The sequence below is a fragment of the Pelecanus crispus genome, chromosome 10 (genome assembly GCF_030463565.1).
Source record: "Pelecanus crispus isolate bPelCri1 chromosome 10, bPelCri1.pri, whole genome shotgun sequence".
Lineage (NCBI taxonomy): Eukaryota > Metazoa > Chordata > Aves > Pelecaniformes > Pelecanidae > Pelecanus > Pelecanus crispus.
The window spans coordinates 15,791,823-15,809,485 of record NC_134652.1 but is presented as its reverse complement, the minus strand read 5'-3'; the positions used below and the strand labels follow the sequence as shown (position 1 = coordinate 15,809,485).

General features: G+C 63.3%; 2 protein-coding genes across 2 annotated transcripts; one reads left to right on the top strand and one right to left on the bottom strand.

Moving 5' to 3' along the window:
* Positions 1 to 73: 73 nt before the first annotated feature.
* Positions 74 to 1,462, top strand: MRPL43 (mitochondrial ribosomal protein L43). Its single transcript, XM_075717407.1, has 3 exons — positions 74 to 204; positions 663 to 769; positions 919 to 1,462. The coding sequence occupies exons 1-3, from the start codon at positions 74 to 76 to the stop codon at positions 1,131 to 1,133; spliced, it is 453 nt and encodes a 150-aa protein (XP_075573522.1). The 3' UTR covers positions 1,134 to 1,462.
* Positions 1,463 to 2,827: 1,365 nt separating this feature from the next.
* SEMA4G (semaphorin 4G) lies at positions 2,828 to 9,946 on the bottom strand. Its single transcript, XM_075717406.1, has 14 exons — positions 9,820 to 9,946; positions 8,496 to 8,644; positions 7,848 to 7,910; positions 7,665 to 7,763; positions 6,372 to 6,465; positions 6,028 to 6,141; positions 5,660 to 5,826; positions 5,343 to 5,512; positions 5,034 to 5,178; positions 4,734 to 4,956; positions 4,533 to 4,648; positions 4,043 to 4,194; positions 3,783 to 3,844; positions 2,828 to 3,687 (listed from the first exon to the last, which is right to left on the bottom strand). Exons 1-14 carry the CDS (start codon positions 9,944 to 9,946, stop codon positions 2,828 to 2,830), a joined length of 2,541 nt encoding a protein of 846 aa, XP_075573521.1.
* Between the last annotated feature and the right edge of the window lie 7,717 nt (positions 9,947 to 17,663).

Sequence of the window (17,663 nt, the reverse complement as noted above, 5' to 3'; positions counted from 1 at the left end):
CACTTCCGGGCGGGACCGGAAGCGGATGGTCTCACCTCCCCGCGCGCTTCCGGCTCCGGGTGAGGGCGGCGCCATGACGGGCCGCGGGGCGCCCAGCCGGTTCCTGGCGGCTGTCCTGCACAACGGCGTGGGCCGCTACGTGCGGCAGCTCCAGCGCCTCCAGCTCCTCTTCAGCCCTACCGCGGCGGACGCCCGCGGCGCCAGGTACCGTCGGAGGCACCGCGCCCGCTGCCCCGGCCCGCCTGGGATGGGGGGGGGGGGGGGGGGAGAGGCCTGGTGACCCCTGACCTCTGACCTGGTGGGGGAGGGACTTACGAGAAGCTGTGGTGACCTCTGACCTGTCTGTATAGGGAAGGGGGAAGGCGCTGCTGACCCCTGACCCACAGAGGTGGGGGGAGGGGCTGTTACCCCGACCTCGTACGCGAGGGGGGAGGGACTATAAGACGGCGCTGCTGACCCCTGACCTCCGACCCCCCGGCGCAGGGGCAGGCCGGGTGATGACCTCTGACCCGCGGGTGGCACACTCCCGACCTCTGCACTGTGACCCCTCCCATGGGCAGGGCACCGGGGCGGGGGCTACGGTGACCTCCGCTCTCTGACCCCGCTGGGGCTGATGCGTGTGTGTGCCCGCCCCCCCCCCCCCCCCCCCCCCCCCCCGCCAGGCAGTTCGTGGAGGAGGCGGCGCTGGACTTCGCCCGGCGACACCCCGACGTCGTGCTCTACGTCAGCCCCCGCGCCGGCCCGGCCCCGGTGCTGCTGGCCGAGTACCGTGAGTGCGGGGGGCATGGGGGCAGGGGGGACGGGGCCCTCCCCTCCCTGGCTCGGTGCTGCCTCGGCCCAGCGGCAGACGGTGCTGGGGCCGGCTGCCCTGTGGGGTGGGGGGACCCCAGCCTGACACCCCCCCCCGCTCTGCCGCAGTGAACGGGACGGTGCGGGAGGAGCTCATCGCCAACAAGACGAGCGAGGAGATCGTGCAGCTGGCTACCAAGCTGGCCGGCCAGTCCGGCCTGGACATCATCCGCATTCGCAAGCCTTTCCACACCGACAACCCCAGTGTCCAGGGCCAGTGGCACCCCCTCACCAACAAACCCTCTGCCCTCACTGTCCAGGGCCCCCGTCTGCAGCCCCAATAAAGCCTCCGCCCCGCACCTCCGTGTCCATCTCTCCTCCCGCCGTCCCGTGCCTGTGGAGAGACGCCGCCACGCCATGTCCAGACAGAGCCGCGTTTATTGCCGGGGGGCAGGTGGGGCTGTGCACAAGGGGTGCCAGACATGGAGGGCGATGCCCCTCTTTGCAGAAGGGGTGTGTTTGTGGGGAGGCTTATCTCCCCCTTGCAGCAAAACCAAGGGTGGGTGCAGGATGGGAGAGCCCAGGCATCTGGCTCTTGCCTTTCCCCACTAAGCCTCGCTCTTCTCAGGCAGCAGGGCCTGGGCTCCAGCCCATTATGGACCCCTTGGGGCTGCCCCCCCGGCAGGGCTGAGCTGCAGGTGATGTCGGCAAGGAACACAGAGGGGAGGATGTGCCCCCCCCCCCCCCCCCCACCAAGCAAAGTCTGTCCCTCCCCGGCTTCTCTGGTGTCACCTCCCTGTCCCTGGGGAGACACTCTTGTCAGCCCAGTCCCTCAGGTTCCCCCAGGAGGAAGCAGGAGCAGAGGTAGTTGGAGGGGATTTAGGAACAGTGGCTGTCCCCAGAAAGTGCCGTGAAGAGCAGGAGACCCGGGAGGGACACAGGCCCTGGTCCAGGGCTCTTCCTCCTCGCTGTGCAAGGACATTTTGCCTCCCACACATTGTCCCACGGGGCCAGGGCTGTGCCTGAACCCCCCCGTTCTCCAATGGCACCACGCAGGAGGGCAGAAGCATGTGGTGCCAGGGCTGCGGGGGCCCTGCAGACGTTGGGTGGATGCAGGTGCTGCGCTGGTCCCTTGCTACACTGCAGGGCACGGTGGTGGCTGCTGGTCCTGGTGCCGGTGCATCTTGCTGCCTGCTGCTGCCTCCTGCCCTTCCCCTGCAGCGCCCTGGGGAGAGGGGGCAGAGCCCTGTCAGGGTTGAAGGCCCCAGGGCTGCCACTTCCCCAGGGTGCCCAGCCCTGCATTTCACCTGGGGCCTCCTCGCAGAGGGCACGTGCGGCTCCACAGCATTCAGGGACGTGGTCTCCTTGCCCCGGCTCCATCCCTCGATGAATCGTCCTCTCCCAGAGAGGAAACCCTGGGGGGGCAGACGTGGGAGAGCGGGCAGGGGCTGGCAGCCACCGAGGCCACCACCTGCCCACGCAGGATGTATCCACGGCCCCTCTCCTGCCCACAAGCAGGCAGCTGGGGGACCCCCCTCCAGCCCCACGCTGGGAAGGGACCCCACACCCTGCGAGAGGCGCAGGCACCGTACGGCAGCCCCCAGCCCCTCTCCCTGCTCCTCACCCACCTCTCAGCAGCCGTCCAGCTCCGCGCGGTGAGGGACGCCCCGTGGGGCAGGCTGAGTCCACAGCAGCATCTCTCTCTCACACCTGGAGGGACAGACAGACACTCTCCCTCCCACCCGTGTCCACCTTCAGCCAGGGGCCAGCTCCTGCCTCCAGCTCGTGGCCGCCGTCAGTGGGTTTTTATACATAAATAGAGCTCCCAAATTTAAATAGATTCTTTTTCTTTTCTTTTTTTCTGTACAGTGAGTCTCAAAAGTGAGTGAAAAGCCAAAGGAACGGCCAAGCCCGGGCCCGGCCCGGCTCTGCCATCCAGGAGGTAGTTTCGCATAAGTCTTGTAACACTGCTGGCAGGGGGTGGGAGAAGGGGCCGGACGGGAGGAGGGTCCCGCTGGCAGGACCCCCCCCCCGACCCCTACACGGAGCTCTCGTCCAGCTTCTCCACCAGCTGCGTGTGTTTCCGCTTCTCCAGGATCTTGCTGAGCTCCTCGGTGAAGGACGCACTGTAGAGCGGCGAGGCCAGTGGCTCCTCCTGCTGCTGCAGCAGCATGTAGCTGTTGCCGTTCATCTTGCGGAGAACGCTGGGCAGAGCCCCCACGCCGTTGGTGAGCTCTGCCGGCAGTGGTGGCGGCGGTGGCAGTGGGGGCACGGCAGCTGGCAGCTCCTTGACCGGGGAGGTGGCAGCCGTGGGTGCCTCGCCAGGGATGATCCGCAGGCAGCCGTCGGGGTAGGCGAGCTCTTCCTCCTCCTCCTCCTCCTCCTCCTCCCGGCGGCCCTTGCGCAGGCAGTTGGCCGAGACGGTCTGCAGCTCCACACTGGCTGGCCGTGGCTCCCCCAGCACATACTTGCCCTTACGCTTCTCCAGGCAGGACATGTAGAGGAGGATGGTGCTGAGCACGGCGCACAGCACCACCAAGGCGATGATGGCGGAGATGTAAGCCACCTTCATGTCGCCGGCCGCCTGGCTGGCGGCGTGGGGCCGTGGGGCGGCCGTGGGGCGGTGGGGCAGCTCAGGCAGCACGGTGAGGCTGTAGGCGGCCAGCAGCGTCCGGAGACCCCGCTCCTCCCCGTAGCAGCGATACTCGCCGCTGTGCTGGGGTAGCGTGTCGGTCACCAGCAGCCCGTCCACCCCGACGCGCAGCCGGTCCTGCCCCGCGCCCGGCACCTCGCTGCCGTTCAGCAGCCAGACGGCTCGTGCCAGGTTGGAGCGCTGGTCGCAGGGCAGCAGCACGTCGTCCCCCTGCAGCACCGTCCGGTTCTTCCACGGCAGGAAGCCTGCAGGGACATGCACCGCCTCGCACCCTTCCTGGCCACCCTAAGGGACGCCAGACGCCGGCATCCCTGCATCCCGAGGGACGGAGCAGACTCACCCCGCCCGGAGCTGCTCCGGCATCCCTCGTTGCCACTCTGAATGTCCTGCACCAGCCCTGTGCTGCAAGACATGGTGGGCTTCAGCTGTACAGCCCCAGCTGAGCCCACCCTTATGGGGCCACGGCCACCGGCAGACCCGCTGCCAGATGCCAGACCCTTGGGGGTGGTGACTGCGCCACGGGGTGACGTGCAACAGCACGGGATGGGGCAGGTGGAAGGCTCGTGGGGACCCCACCGGGGACGGGCAGCCCGTCCCTACCTGTCCGCGGTGGCAGTGGCACGGCAGGCCCTGCCGTCCCAGGCGCAGTAGGGGTCCCGGGCGAGGATGCAGTCGTAGCAGGAGGCGTACCTGGCACAGGAGGCCAGGGGCACCTGCAGGATCCCGCTGGCTGCCCCCACGTACAGGCTCCTCTGGGGGGAAAGGGCTGGCTCAGCACTGCCCTGGCACTGTGTGGCTGCGCTGTGGGGTGCCCCAGGGTGCCCAGAGATCCCCCCCAGCCCAGCTCTCCCTTGGTGGGGTGCACGCGGAAGGGCCCCCAGCTCCAGTCAGTGCCGACAGCTACAGCTGGCACCTGGCAAGGAGGGGGAGGCCAGGCTGGCCCCTTTCCGCGGGCTGCCCATCCCAAGACCATCCCACGCTGGGGTGACGCAGGAGTCATGTCCCCCTTGTCCCCCAAACAGCCCAATGGCAGCTTCGCAGCACAAACATGCCCCATGTGTGGTGTCCCCCCACTTCTTCCACCCCTCACCTGGGCATGGGAAATCACCAGGCTCTCCACGGGCTGCGGGTCCCTGAACACCTGCACCTCCTCCACGATGTGGATGCCGGAGCCCACCACCACGGCCTTGTGCATCCAGCCGTCCCCTGGAGAGCAGAGCGGGGGGTCAGGAGGGAGTGTGGGGTGTCCCCCCTGCCCAGCAGAGACCTGGCAAACTCATCCCACGCTCACCCGTCCCCATGAAGAGCACATCGTAGAAGCGGCCGTCGAGGGCCCGCACCCTGTCCACGGCCAGCCGGCTGTACGCCACGCTCTTCTTCACCAGCAGCGGCTCCCCGCCGGCCGGCTTCACCTCCTCGAACATGAGCGGGTGCAGCTTGACAAAGTCCAGGACGCTGTTGGGCAGGTCCTGTGAGGAGTTGTAGCCCTTCCTGCGGGATCGGTCGGTGATGCACTGCCCGGGGGAGACGGGGGTCAGGGGGGGATGCAGCCACCCCGCGCTCCCCCTGCTCCGCACCCCCGGGCACTCACGGAGCCAGGCCGGGGCTCGGGCACTGCACCGTCGTAGCGGGACCACTTGCGAGCTGAGTCCTGGTACTCCATGTAGGGGCCCTCGAAGGCGTGCTGCACTGCCGAGATGCTGTAGCGGCACACGGCTGAGGCCTCCATGGTCCTCCTGGGAGGCAGAGCCCCGCCTGAGCCCGGGCAGGCACACGGGTGCTCCCCACCAATGCACCCCTGGGTGCTCAGCGTCCACCTGCACGCCTCCTCGAGCATCTCCACTCCCACCCCGCGCTGCAGACTTTTAGCCCCAGCCGTTTTGGCCGCTGCCCCGCTCACCACTGTGCTGAGAGGGTGAAGGCGGCGTAGAAGACAGTGCTGGCCCAGCTGCCCCTGTCCAGGCTGCAGACGCTGCGCAGCACCTCATAGTAGGGGATGTAGCAGACCAGGCGCGCCTTCATGAAGGACGTCCACTTGCGCTGCAGGATCTTCTTCCCCCCCACGTCGCTCTGTAAGGTGCAGGGAGCATTTCTGCACAGGCTGGTGGGGGTGTGTGTCCCGCTCTGCCTGTGCCTCAGTTTCCCCCAAGGCGCAGGCACACAACCCCTGCGCCGGGAGGAGCAGCGCTTGGCTCCCCGTGGCTGGGACATGCCCACCTTGCAGACACGGGCCACCCGGGCCACTCGGGCCGCCCGGCTCTTGTCGAAGAAGGATGTGGTCTCCTCGCCCGCCCGCTCCGTGAAGAAGTAGTAGATTTTGTCATCGTCGCCCATGGGACTGTCCTTGCTCTCCTGGACCAGCACGGAAGCCACGAACTCAGCATCTGGGGGATGCAAAGTGAGAAGTGGAAATTGGGGACCCACCACAGGATGGGGGATACCTCCCTGCCTCGGTTTCCTCTCATGGCAAACCACACAGGACCCCAGGGCTGCCCCCCACCCCTGCTCCATGCTCCCCGAGGCGATGCAGGGCGTCCCACAGCCCATGACACTGGTCCCAGGGCAGGGGTACGGGGACGTCTCACCATTCAGCCAATGCAGCGGGGACTCCTCCGTCTTCAGCGGCCGCTCGTGCAGGTTCCTCCGGATGTCGGGAAGGCTCCGAAACTCATAGCGCGTGGCCGTGTACAAGCCGCCGTCTGGGCAGGGCAGGAACCCGTCAGCATGGCCCCGCACCCCAGGGACAGCCCCAAAAGCCACCAGCATCCCCATGCCCCAGGCAGAGAAGGAGGAGAAGGAGGAACCAAGTGCTGGCTTGCTAAGGCCCCCGCACACAGAGCCCACCCAGCTGGGGACCCCCGCTGGGGACGGGGCCAGGGTCGGTGGCATCCCGCATGTCCCTGCCAGCCCTGGGGAAGGTGCCGCTTACCCACGATGAGGCCGGTGTAGCCACGGGCAGGGTCGTATGGGCACTTCTCCTTGCCTTCCTCAAAGTGGGATGGCAACGTGAACCTGTCGGCATCCTTGAGGGGGACAGGGGACCGGGTTAGACAGGAGGGGACAGACCCACCCCGCCTGCCAGCCCCAGGCTCTCTGCAGAGGCTGCTGGCAGGGACAAAGCGATGCCCACGGCCGAGCCCTTCTCTGGGCAAGACAAACCCCCCTTGGCACCCTCCAGCTGGTCAGAAACTACATGGACAGCCAGAGCCCCCAGCCAAGAGCAGGGAGAGGGCTCCCCATTTTGGCATCGTGTGGGCACTGGGCAGGAGCCAGCCTGCAGAGCCGATGCTCCCGGGCTGTGCCTGGCCAGCAGATGCTGCCCAGCCGGGCTGGGTTCCGCCGGGTGACATCCCCATCATGGCAGGAGTTATTTTCTTTGGGGTTTGCAGTTCAAAGCACATCAAATAATGACGGGGCCCTTCCAGCTCGGCGGCTCCTCTGCCTGACTCCTAGGGCGTGCGATGGCCAAACCGGACCGGCGGCATGGCCGTGGGAATGGGCACGGCCCCTCTGGGGCTCCCCGGCCATGCTGGGGAAACAGCCTCAGGCCCCTTTGCCCCCCAGCTCAGGGAGGGAGGTGGGCAAAGGGTGGCCGAGTCACTGAGGAGCCACCGCACAGGGGTGAAAGTCCCGCTGCCGGGGGACGTGGCTGCCCCCGGTTGCTCTTCCCTGAGTCACGGCCACGCGGGGACCCCTGGCCTGGCCCAGGAAATCCCTGGGGAGAGGCCGCTGAGTCAGCCCCACCACCATCACCCTCCCTTCCACCGCCACCGCCACCCTCCCTGCCACCGCCACCATCACCCTCCCTGGGCACGCTTGCCACTGGCCACCAACCACTCTGCAGCCCCTGCTTTGGGAAGGGACCCTGCAAGAGCAGGGGCTGGGGACCCGCTCCAGTGCTGGCACGTCCCACCCCACCAGCCCTGCTGAGCCCACGTGTCCCCCCCACGGCACCGATCCACCCCCAGCCGTCTCGCTATGGGGTCAGAGTCCAACTCCAGTGCTGGGGTGGGGACTTGCAGTGTCTGCGTGGCTGCATCTCCAAACCGAGCCACCCCAGCCTGGGGGTCACTCACTTCCCCCCGAGCCGGAGAGGGGCTGGGACAGGGGCAGAAAGGGAGTGGGGCTGCGGGTGGAGATGGTGGGAGAGGACAGGGGTTGTGCCACCCCGGGTGACGGTGGCAAGGGACAGGTGAGAGCCGTGGGGCTGAGCGGTACTCACGATGGCGGCGCAGAGTGGGTGGAAGGCGTAGGTCCCGCAGGCGTAGAGGTGGGTGCTGTTCAGCCTCTGCAGAAACCGCACGTGGTTGAAGCACTCAGTCTGCAGAGGGGGAGGACAGGCGTTACAAGCCAGGGAAAGCGGTGGCGGCCCCCCTGGCACCTGGCACCCACCCACCGGCTCTACCTTGTTGTCTTTGCCCTTCTGCAGGCAGTCCATCTGCTTCTCCAGAGAGGCTTCCCAGTGGATCTGCAAGGGGAAGAGGGACTGCCACTGTGTGACCCCCCATCGCTGTGCAGTCCCCCCATCGCTGCAAGCTCCAGCCTCTGCCAGAGCTGTCAGAGATGCTAAAATCCTCTTTTTTATTTAGAGAGGGGATGGATGCTCAGAGCATGAGACAGCACCCTGCCTGTGTCCCCCCACCCCAGGGTGAGAGTGGTCCCACACCCTGACCTGCAGGCAGAAACCCCAGAGCACCTGTAGGAGCCTGGAGGATTTTGGGGTGACCTTCCCGGGGGGAGCAAAGGCATGCGCTTCCCCTGCCCCTTGTCCCACCAGAGTGTCCCTGAATTAGGCAGCCGTAAGCCTGGGGATGTTTCCCACCACTGTCTCCAAGCTGCCTGGCTGGTGAGAAGGACCACGTATCTATAGGGGATCTGGGGACAGACCCAGGGACGGACCTGGGGACAGACCTGGGGACAGCACCACCAGGCAAGACCTGAGCTGGTGAGCGGGAGGATGAGCAGGGATAGGATGGCCACGATTCGGGCAGGGACCGGGCAGCACAGGACAGGAGAGGACAACCAGCCGGCGGCGGGCAGAGGCTGGGCTCACCGTGCGGTGGGAGCCATCGGCTACGTCACTGGAGTTGAGGGCGAAGATGGCTCCCCTGGCACCCACGTAGAGGATGCCCCGGTCGTCCTCCAGCAGCAGGGTGCTGTAGTTGAGGGTGTGCGCGCTGAAGTGCCGGATGCCCGACAGCTCTGCAAAGGGAACAGGGGGCTGAGGGAGGACCCCGGGGCAGGCACGGCACGAGCCACCAGGGAGAAGACAGAGGATGGAGCTGGAGCAGGTGAGAAGGCACCCACCGAGGTTATCAGGCAGATGGTGCTGGTTGCCAGTGGTTACGGCAGGAGAAAAGGAAGAGGGGGGTTTTGGAAGGAGGCAAAAGGCACTAATTGGGCTCAGGCTCACAGGGGAAATTTCTCCCTGCTAATTAAAACGGCAGCTCAGGGGTGGGAGCTGCAACGTCCATGCCCAGCATGGACCTGCCACACTGTTTGGGGAACCGCTGGAGGAAGCAAAACATGCTGGCAGCGATGCCGGCTCTGAACCGAACCCAGCCAGCCCAAAAGGAAGGATGCAGAAAACCTGAACCAGAACTGCCATGCAAGTGGAGGGCTTCTGCAGCGAGGCTAGGTGCTCCCTGCCCACCGAGACAGAGAAACCATCCAATCTGGGGTGCTGAGAAGTGTGAGGTGGGACTCAGCCCTGGCCAGAGGGACCCCAAGCCAGACTCAGACCCTCCCGCCGCAGGAAGAGAAAGTCCCATGGGGCTTGGGACCCTGGAGCTAGCTGGGGAGGGAATGTCCCCCCCAAAAGAAGGCATTGCCTGGGGAGAAAAGGGCACCCCAGCTGCAAATGAAACCCTCTCCTGCCATCGACTGCTGAGCTGGGTTTCACTAACGAGGTCAACGAAGTCATGTGGATGACCAAGGCATGATGACACTGCAGGGCTGGCTGACACCACAGAGCCTGGAGGCCAAGAGCCCAGTGGCAATTAGAGAAAATCATGGAAGAAAGCTCCCTGCTGACTATTTGGGCCATGAAAGCCCAGCCTGGGTGTGCCGCCCAGCTCAGCACACCCTCCAAGGGCTGCTGGGCCTGGCTCCCTGCACGCACTCGTCCCCCCGGTTTTGGAGAGACACCTTTGCCCTGCTCCATCTCTCAGGGCACATTGGCTCCGGGCACCCAACTCCAGACAGCCATATGGGCTCCGATTTCTGGAGCCCAGGGGACGCCCTGTAGCCACCTCCCCATGCTGAGACCCCCGCTCTGAGGGGGGCTGGTGAAGGCTAGATGCAGTCACGATGCACCAAACCCGGTGCCGGCAAGATCCCAAACCTCGCTGCCACCACCAAGACCCGCACCCCCTTACCATCAAAGGTGACCGTTGTCCTGGGGGTGGCATCCAGGTCGGCGGCAGACCGCCATGATGGGTAGCCCATCGCCGCTGCCGCCGCCACGAAGAGAGCTGCCAGGAGATGGGCCGTGCCTCCGCTCATCTTCCCGCTCCCCCGGCGAGGGCAGCCGCCCAGCCCGCTGCTGTCGGGCCAGCACAGCCAATCTTCACGATGGGCTCCCCAGGTCCCCAGGATGGGGCCGGCCACCAAACCCTCCTGAAACACAGAGCACTGGGTCAGACGCTCCCGCTGTCCCCAGCCCCTCATGAGCAAGCAGGCTTGGGAAGGAGCCAGCTGCGCACACGCCCGGACGCTTGACAGGGCACGGCCTCAGCCCGGGGATGGCTTCAGGGGAAAGCTAACCCTCATGTGCCAAAGGGGAAACTGAGGCACGGCGCAAGGTGTTGAGCCTGCAGCCAGCACGGGGCAGGGAGGGGAGTTTGAGCAAAGCAACCCTTCACAGCATCCCCCTGCTCGGCATCTGCTCCGTCACAGCTACAGCAGTCGCTTGCTGAACGCTTGGTTCGGTTGCTCAGAGGCTCATTTTCCTCCAGGTCTGCTCTGGGCTCCTCCCTCCTTCGCTCCCAGCCATCTACTCCTGCAGCTCCCCCTGACCAAAGGATATGCTTTGGCAGAACCAGCTGATCCCCCATTGCATTTTCACACCCAAAAAGCAGGCACATTTATGCCCAAAAGCAGAGAGTGAGGCTTGGGGCCAAGCCCCTATTTGGGTCTCTTGGCACACTGGGGTACCCCAACCCCACTCCCCGGAGCAGCTGCAGCAGGATGGGTGGCGGGGGGGCTCCTGGGGAGCCCAAGGGCTCCGCTCCTCCCCGAAAGGCCAGCTGGCTGTCTCCAGCCATGCAAGATACTTGTCCCCAAAGTTTTGCCCCTCCTGAAATCACAAGACTCCTGAGGACAGAGGCGTGGGGAAGGATGTTTCAGGCATGCAGCAATGCAGGGTGAAGGAAAACCCATACAGGAGCTGCTTGGCATCTTCATCAAGTCTTTTCAAGCAAGAACAGTTTTTCCCCCCCAGTGTTTTTCCACAAGATTTCAGTTTCTCTTTCATCCCAAGCTGCCTTGAAGCTTAGCATCTACCTTGGCTCTTGCTTTCATGCACCCAATCCCTCCCAAATAGCCCCCCTGCCTCTCCCAACTGCCTTGAGCAAAGCCACCAGTTCATTTTGCAGACGCTAAGGAGGAAGGAGATAACTGGGTATCATCAAGCAGAAGAGCTCCCCATAAGCAACCTGCACCTATATGTTTGCTTAGGGTTTTTTTTTTAAATATATATATATATAAACCAAATACCTGGCCCTGCAGAGAAGCTGTTCAAACACGCTTGCTGCAGATGGTTTCCCTGAAACAAATACCTCGCCGGGTCGCAGGCAGAGGGGAGGTAAAACCAAAGCGAAATGCAAGTGAAAAGGGCTTTGGGGCTGAAAAGGAGAAGTGAGGGGCTGGATGTGGGATCCAGCCATAGTCTGGAGCCTGCATTAAACCGCTGTTTCCTCTGGGGGGGTTCAGACCCAGACCTCGTGCATGTGTTGGCCACTGCCCCGGAGCATCCCGGGAATGGGGCAGGGGGGAGATGTCCCCCCCTGCTCCCTCCTGCCTCGCTGCTCCCCAGGCGCCAGCCCAGTGCAGAGCACCCATAGAGCACCCAACCCCGGGAGCAGGCAGGGTGCTGCCTGCAGGGCTGAGCTCCCCAGGGACAGAGGTCGGCGACCTGGAGCATCCTCCCTCCAAGGAACTCCTCTTCCTGGGACAAGCCCTGTCCAGACCAAGGGTCTGCCTGCAAGCGGTGAGCCTGGAAGGGCGATGCAAGGCGGGTGAGTGGGGATGGAGGTCAACGGGAAACAAATTGCTTTGGTGGTACCATGTCTGGCACAAGCCAAACCCACCAAGCTTTTTGGGCAATGCAAGCAGCAGGGTCACATCTGGAGCACCAAGGCACCCAAAAGCGCTTGGGCCAGCCCCATGCTGACACCTCTCTGTCCCACCAGCAGGACCAGGGCCACCCCGGCCGCTGCAGGGACCCTTTCTCACGCCTCCACGCAGGGACACGAGCCCGGAATCACGCACAAGCCACAAGAGCTGCCGTGCACCTGGGCTGGGAAAGCAGAGGGAAGGAGAAACATTCTTACTACAAGGCAAACAACAATGTCTAATAAATGAGTAACAGCCCTGCCAGCTGCCTGCATGCTGCCAGGCATCCTCACCTTATCTCCCCCGAACAAACAAGCCCTGAACTTTGCCTGCTGCCCAGCTCTGGGCATCGCCAGGATTGGGGCCAGGAGTGTGGCTGGGCAGGGAGGCAGGGACGCTGCTTTTTGTGGGGCAAGCGCAGTGCTGTGCACCAGCCCTGGCTAACATTTAACCAGCGTGAGCACTGAGCCAGCACAGTGGGGGAAAAATAATAAATTAAGCTGTGGGGCTGGGCAGGGTTCCCAGCTAGGCAGGGGAGAGCAGCCTCCCCTGTCACTGGGTCCAGGGTCCCCTGCTTTTTCCAGGGGAGCAACTACACCCATTTCCAAAGGCTCCTTCGCCCAAGATCAGATATAACTTTGTCCTAAAGGACATTTAATCAGTCACCTGTAAGAGCCAGTTAATATTTTACTTGAAGGGAAGGGCTGCTCCGAGCTTCTCTTTTTATTTTTCATGCCTAGGGTGGGGGAGAAAGAGCAAGAAGGAACTGAAACCATCCTTGGCCCCGCTCAGATAATCATCCTGGGCTGCAGCTGCACCAAACCCCCCAAACCCGTGACCCCCCCCAAGCAGGGTGCCAGTTCAAAGCTCTGGGCAAAGGTGAGGGCTGGGGCAGGAGGCAGAGGAGGTCTCGGTCTGTGGGACCCACCAGTTGGGCTGGGGGCGGTTGGTTCGCTCAAGCCCAACTCTTCGATGGGAAACGGGGAAAAGCCAGGAGAGGAAACACCGCAGAAAGCCTTCTCCGGGGGAGGGAGGCAAAAGGGGGAGAGGAAGAGGCTGAAAAGTTGCAGCAGTTCCAATGAAATCCGGGGTTTAAGAGAAAAACTGCCCAGAAAAGCCCATCTCATCTCCAGGAGCGAGCTCCCAAGCCCCTCGGCACCTCACCTACTTCCCAGCACAGGGGGGGCCGACATAGGACCCGAAATATGGCCCCAGCTCCTGCCCCAGCAGGCAACCCTGAAGGAGAAGGGTGGTGGAGGCAGGATCCGGCCATGGGGCTGAGAGCCTCCCCGAGAGCGGGGCGAAGCCAGGAACCAGCGGCTCTAATCACAGTGGGCAACATCCACGAGGGCCAAAGCCCACCCTCCCACCGCCGGCTCCCGGGGCTCCCGTGGGAGGCAGCCACAGCTCCCGGCACAGAGCCGGGCAAGCCAGACCCAGGCACCAGCTCCTGCCGGCGGGACAGGTTTGCTGGTCCCCGGGGAACGCCAGGAAAGCAGCGGGGCGGCGGAGGCGTGCAGGCGTGCGTGAGCGCGCCGGGGAGCAAGCGAGCAAGTCCCGGTCAGGTCTGACTGGGTTTACTGGGTCACGATGGAAGCTGTGCGAGCGTGACTGTGCTGGCCTCAGCCTCCCACCGGCAGCCAGCCGGCACAGCACACCCAAACGAGCCGGCCCAGTCAGCACCTCCTTAAAATCCCCACAACCAGCGTCTCTGGAGGCACAAAAAGCTTTTGATGAGCGAATTTCCCGGCGGCAGGTCTCACCACCTTGGATCCAGCCAAAGAAACCAGTCATGCCATGAAGCTGCTGTACCCCCTGACAGCCGCTGTGCCGGGCACTTCTGCCAGCCACGGTGGCCCCTTCCCGCTGCCCCGCAGTCCCCAAAGCCACGAGGCAGCAAAACCAGGGAGCAAGAGCCGGCTGCAAGCCATGGCGCAGGGAAGCTGCGCTGTCAGCAGGGCTGGCAAATATGGAGGGGCCTCAGCCAGGGTCTTACACACCAGCAGTGGCTGCTTGCTCGGCAGCACAGGCAGAAAGCAATGCCAGCTTTTTAATTTAAAGGGAACTCAGGAGAAAGAACAGAAATGCCAGGTGGGAGCAGCCCTTCTCCGGCTCACCCCCAGCATCCATCCTAGATAGCAGGACAGAGATTTGCAGAGCGGGTTCAGATGCTCCCCCATCCCACCACTCCATGGACAGCTTGTGGTTGCGCCACCGAGCTCTAGTAAAGCCCAAGCAAGCTCCTGGAACGGCTGCCGCACCTTTCTCCCCTCCTCGTGGGCTGCCCCCCTTGGCATTGTGCACTCCTACAAGCAAGCGCTGCTGGCTTCCCCATGGGGGCCAGGATTTCCAGTGGGTCCCCTCCGGGTTACAGGGTTCCAAAACAGCCTTAACAAAACTCCCGGCAGAGGCTGCACCAGGAGCCACCATTTACACCTTGCTTTTTTACAGCATGCCCAGCCCAGGCACTCCAAAGCCTGCGCGGCCAATTCAGCTTTACTCACCGGGGCCAAGCCCGGCACATGACCCCCCTCGGCTCCCCTGCCGCTCGCTCCCCCAGCTGCGTTCCCACTGGCTCAGCACCGTTTTACCCACCCCGGGGGACCCGCGTGAGTTGCCCTTGGGTTCAGCCAAAACAGCCCGACCCGTTCCTGGTGCGGCGGGGGGGAAAGGCGCCCGCCCCGGGGGACGAGGCGGGGAGAACTCCTGGCTACCAGGCGTGGGAAAGAGCCAAGGAATTACGGGAAAAGAGCCATCCAGCGAGAGGCGAGCCTGGCCCCTGCCTGGCTGCGAGCACGGTGCGTTTCAGGCCCCTCTTCCCTGGAGCCGGCAGACCTTGGGTGGGAAATCCTGCGAGATGCGGGAAGAGGAGCCGGGATGGAGGTTGCCAGGCAACTTTAATTCAGCCCTTGACGAACTTCCAGCACTTTGCTTCTGCTGCGGAGCCCAGCCAGCAAATGATAAAACATCAGGTCCACCTCGAGCCCGTGGTGTCCATCCATCCGTCCGTCCATCACAGGGGCTCGCTCATGGCCCCATGCCCAGGGTGCCCTGCAAGGCGATGGGTCCCCCCTGGCAGCATCCCCAAAGGCCAGCCCGGGATGAGCCGCCCTTCTGAGCAGAGATTTGCAGGGGCAGGATTTGACCCGTGGGACTGGGCTGGCACTGCTGCAAGGATATTTCTCAACCAGCCAGGATTTTTGTCAACAACAGCAAGAAAAAAATGCTAACATGCTGAAAGCCCTCTGGGAAGAGGGGATCCATGCCGGGTTTGGGGGCTGGGGATGGGGATGGAAGGAGCACAGTGACCTCCTGGGAGCCCCTTGCTGAGTTTATTTTAGTTGCTTTCTTTAAACAAAACCACACTTGACCCTGAGGTGCTTCAGCGGACATGCACGAGAGCTTTGGTGATTCGGGAAGCAGATACATCCCTCCTTTACCAAATTTGGGATTCAGGCACAGCAGAGGGGAGGGAGAGCGGCAACACTGGCTCCTCTCAAGGAGCGTCCTGCCCCGCTCCCACCACAAAGCCCCCACGCACAACACAGCTGCCGTGGAGCCAGGGGGGCGGGTGGCAGGCACTGGCTGGCCGTGGGAACGGGCTCCGAATTCCCCTGGCACGGCACGGCACGGCCCCCACCCGCCGCCGGCAGAGCCCGGCGCATCCAGCAGAGGAGAGCACCCAGCTCTGATCCCACCAACATCATGGCAGGGAGGCGGCGCGTGAAGGAGCAAAGCGATGGATGGGAGAGCGAGCGGGGCCAGTCGGGGACGTGGGCCTGTGTAAGGGGCACTAGAGCTGGCAGGAGCCAGACATCTAAACATCCCTAAAAAGACAAGCTGATCCATCAGCATTAAAACTAACAGCTGCCCAAATTCCAACAGATTTGCCCGGCTGGCCCCCCAGCACCATGCCTTTATCTCTGTCCCCCTGCAGCATCCCACCGGGGGATGCTGCCTGCCCAGCGAGGGGCAGGGCCCAGCCATGGCGTCCCCTGCACAGCTGCAGGGATTGGGGCATTTTAGCTTCTCCCCAGCTCCCCGTCTGCACTGTTCTTACAAGAGCTTGTTCCTCTCCTCTATCAGGTCAGGTCTGACGCAGGGCAGGAGGTTCAAAGGGGCTGCCAGGCAGTGACAGAGCTCACTGCCAAGTGTCTGTGCGAGTTCTCCTGCCATTCCCATCCAAACCCACCCCCAAAAAAAACCGACTGAGAAAATAAGGAAAGCTGCTCTGGCCTGTGCCATGAGCAGGCATCACCTGCCTGCAGCCGCCTGCCGTGCATGGGGATGGCTCCTCTCCAGCAGCTCCCACAGCGCCGCAAGCAGACAGCAAGGGTACAGTGCCTGGGATGGCAGGACAGAGCTCCTCCACTCCCCGTCCGTATCATAGAATCATAGAATGCTTTGGGTTGGAAGGGACCTTGAGAGATCATCAAGCCCAACCCCCCTGCAGTAAGCAGGGATTGAACCTGTGAACTTGGCGTTATTAGCACCATGTTCTAACCAACTGAGCCAACCCGGCTGGTCTATATCAAAAACCCACCAATGCTGGTTATCAGTCAAAACAGCTCCTTGCCTGGCTCCATCACCCAAAAGCCTTGCTCGGAGCTGGCCTGGGAGGGAAGGGTGCAAGGAGGGGAGGCTGAAGGGCAAACCCTTGCAGCTCAGCAGCGGGACTGGGAGCACTAAGGGATGCCCCAGCTAGCCTGGACCCAGCACCCCAGGGCAGGGCAACAAATCTCCCCTTGCAGGGACAATTCCCCACGTGCTAGAGGCTGTTTGGCTCTTGCAAGCTGGCAGTGAGGACACAGTGCCTGTGGGTTTTCCCTCCCATCCAGCTTGTCTCCCCCTGCAGAAAACCCACAGCAGCAGCCCTGGGCTGACCCCACAGCCCGGGGACACCTGAGAGCCCAGCCCGGAGCCGTGCAGGAACCGGGAAGTGAAACCGGAGGATGGCCGAGACGTGGTGGCCTGACTCTGACTTCACCCGCCGCCAGCCCAACCCCACGTCCAGGCCACGAGGGAGGCAGAGTGCGGCTGCCGAGCCCCAGGGCGCAGGGTGCAGACCCTCGGCACACAGGGCAGCACGGTGCAGACTCCCGGGGCTCCCACCTCCTCCATCGCAGGGAAGAAGCACGCTCGGCACTAGCAACATCACCCCCAAACCCCAACATTTTCCATCCTTTCCCGCCTCCGATGCAGCGGGCCAGGCGTTGCTGCTTGCCAGCAGCCCCTTGGCGGCCCAGGCAGACAGACGGACAGATGGACGGACAGCCCTCCACATCAGAGCAAAGTTTCCCAGCGAGGGGGCGTTCGCATCCAAGTGGCTCAGCGCTGGATGCAGTCTGCAATTCAGCCTTCAAAGGCTTTGTGGCTGAAGCACATTGTCTCCACAGCAGAAGCAGGAAAATAATTGTAGAATTAAATTCCCAGGAACAATTAGAAAGAAAACAAGAAAAAATCCCAACCCTAAATGTGAAAGGGACACTTCAGAGCCAGCAGATTTTGGGGCTTTCTGATGCACTTAAATCCATTTGCTCGTCCCCGTGGCTGCGCTGTGTTTCATTTCACTGGGCCCGTACAATGCAAGACAAGGAATTAACTCGGGTGTTTGTTTAGAGCCGGTTTGTCTTCCAGTTTTTTTCTAAAGCCAGGTTTGAGTTTCAAAGACGTTTCTTGGCAATGCCCGGGGTTCCCACCATCGGCGTGGTGCAGGGCTTCCCTGAGGGGAAAGTGGGGCTCAGAAATCCCACACAACCTGGGGTCCCCTTGGAAGCGGGGGCAAGAGCTGGAGCACAACCCAGCTCGCCTGGCGTGAACATGGGGCTTTCCGCCACAGGCCTGTCCCTCTCCCTTTTATTTAGTCCAAAGATAAACTGTTTTCTTT

Coding starts and splice junctions, on each gene's coding strand:
- MRPL43 (XM_075717407.1), top strand. CDS start 74: ATGACGGGCCGCGGGGCGCCCAGCCGGTTCCTGGCGGCTGTCCTGCAC. Junction 205..662: donor GCGGACGCCCGCGGCGCCAG/GTACCGTCGGAG, acceptor CCCCCCCGCCAG/GCAGTTCGTGGAGGAGGCGG. Junction 770..918: donor GGTGCTGCTGGCCGAGTACC/GTGAGTGCGGGG, acceptor GCTCTGCCGCAG/TGAACGGGACGGTGCGGGAG.
- SEMA4G (XM_075717406.1), bottom strand. CDS start 9,946: ATGAGCGGAGGCACGGCCCATCTCCTGGCAGCTCTCTTCGTGGCGGCG. Junction 6,466..7,664: donor ACCCACTCTGCGCCGCCATC/GTGAGTACCGCT, acceptor GTCCCCCTCAAG/GATGCCGACAGGTTCACGTT. Junction 5,827..6,027: donor CCCGCTGCATTGGCTGAATG/GTGAGACGTCCC, acceptor TGCATCCCCCAG/ATGCTGAGTTCGTGGCTTCC.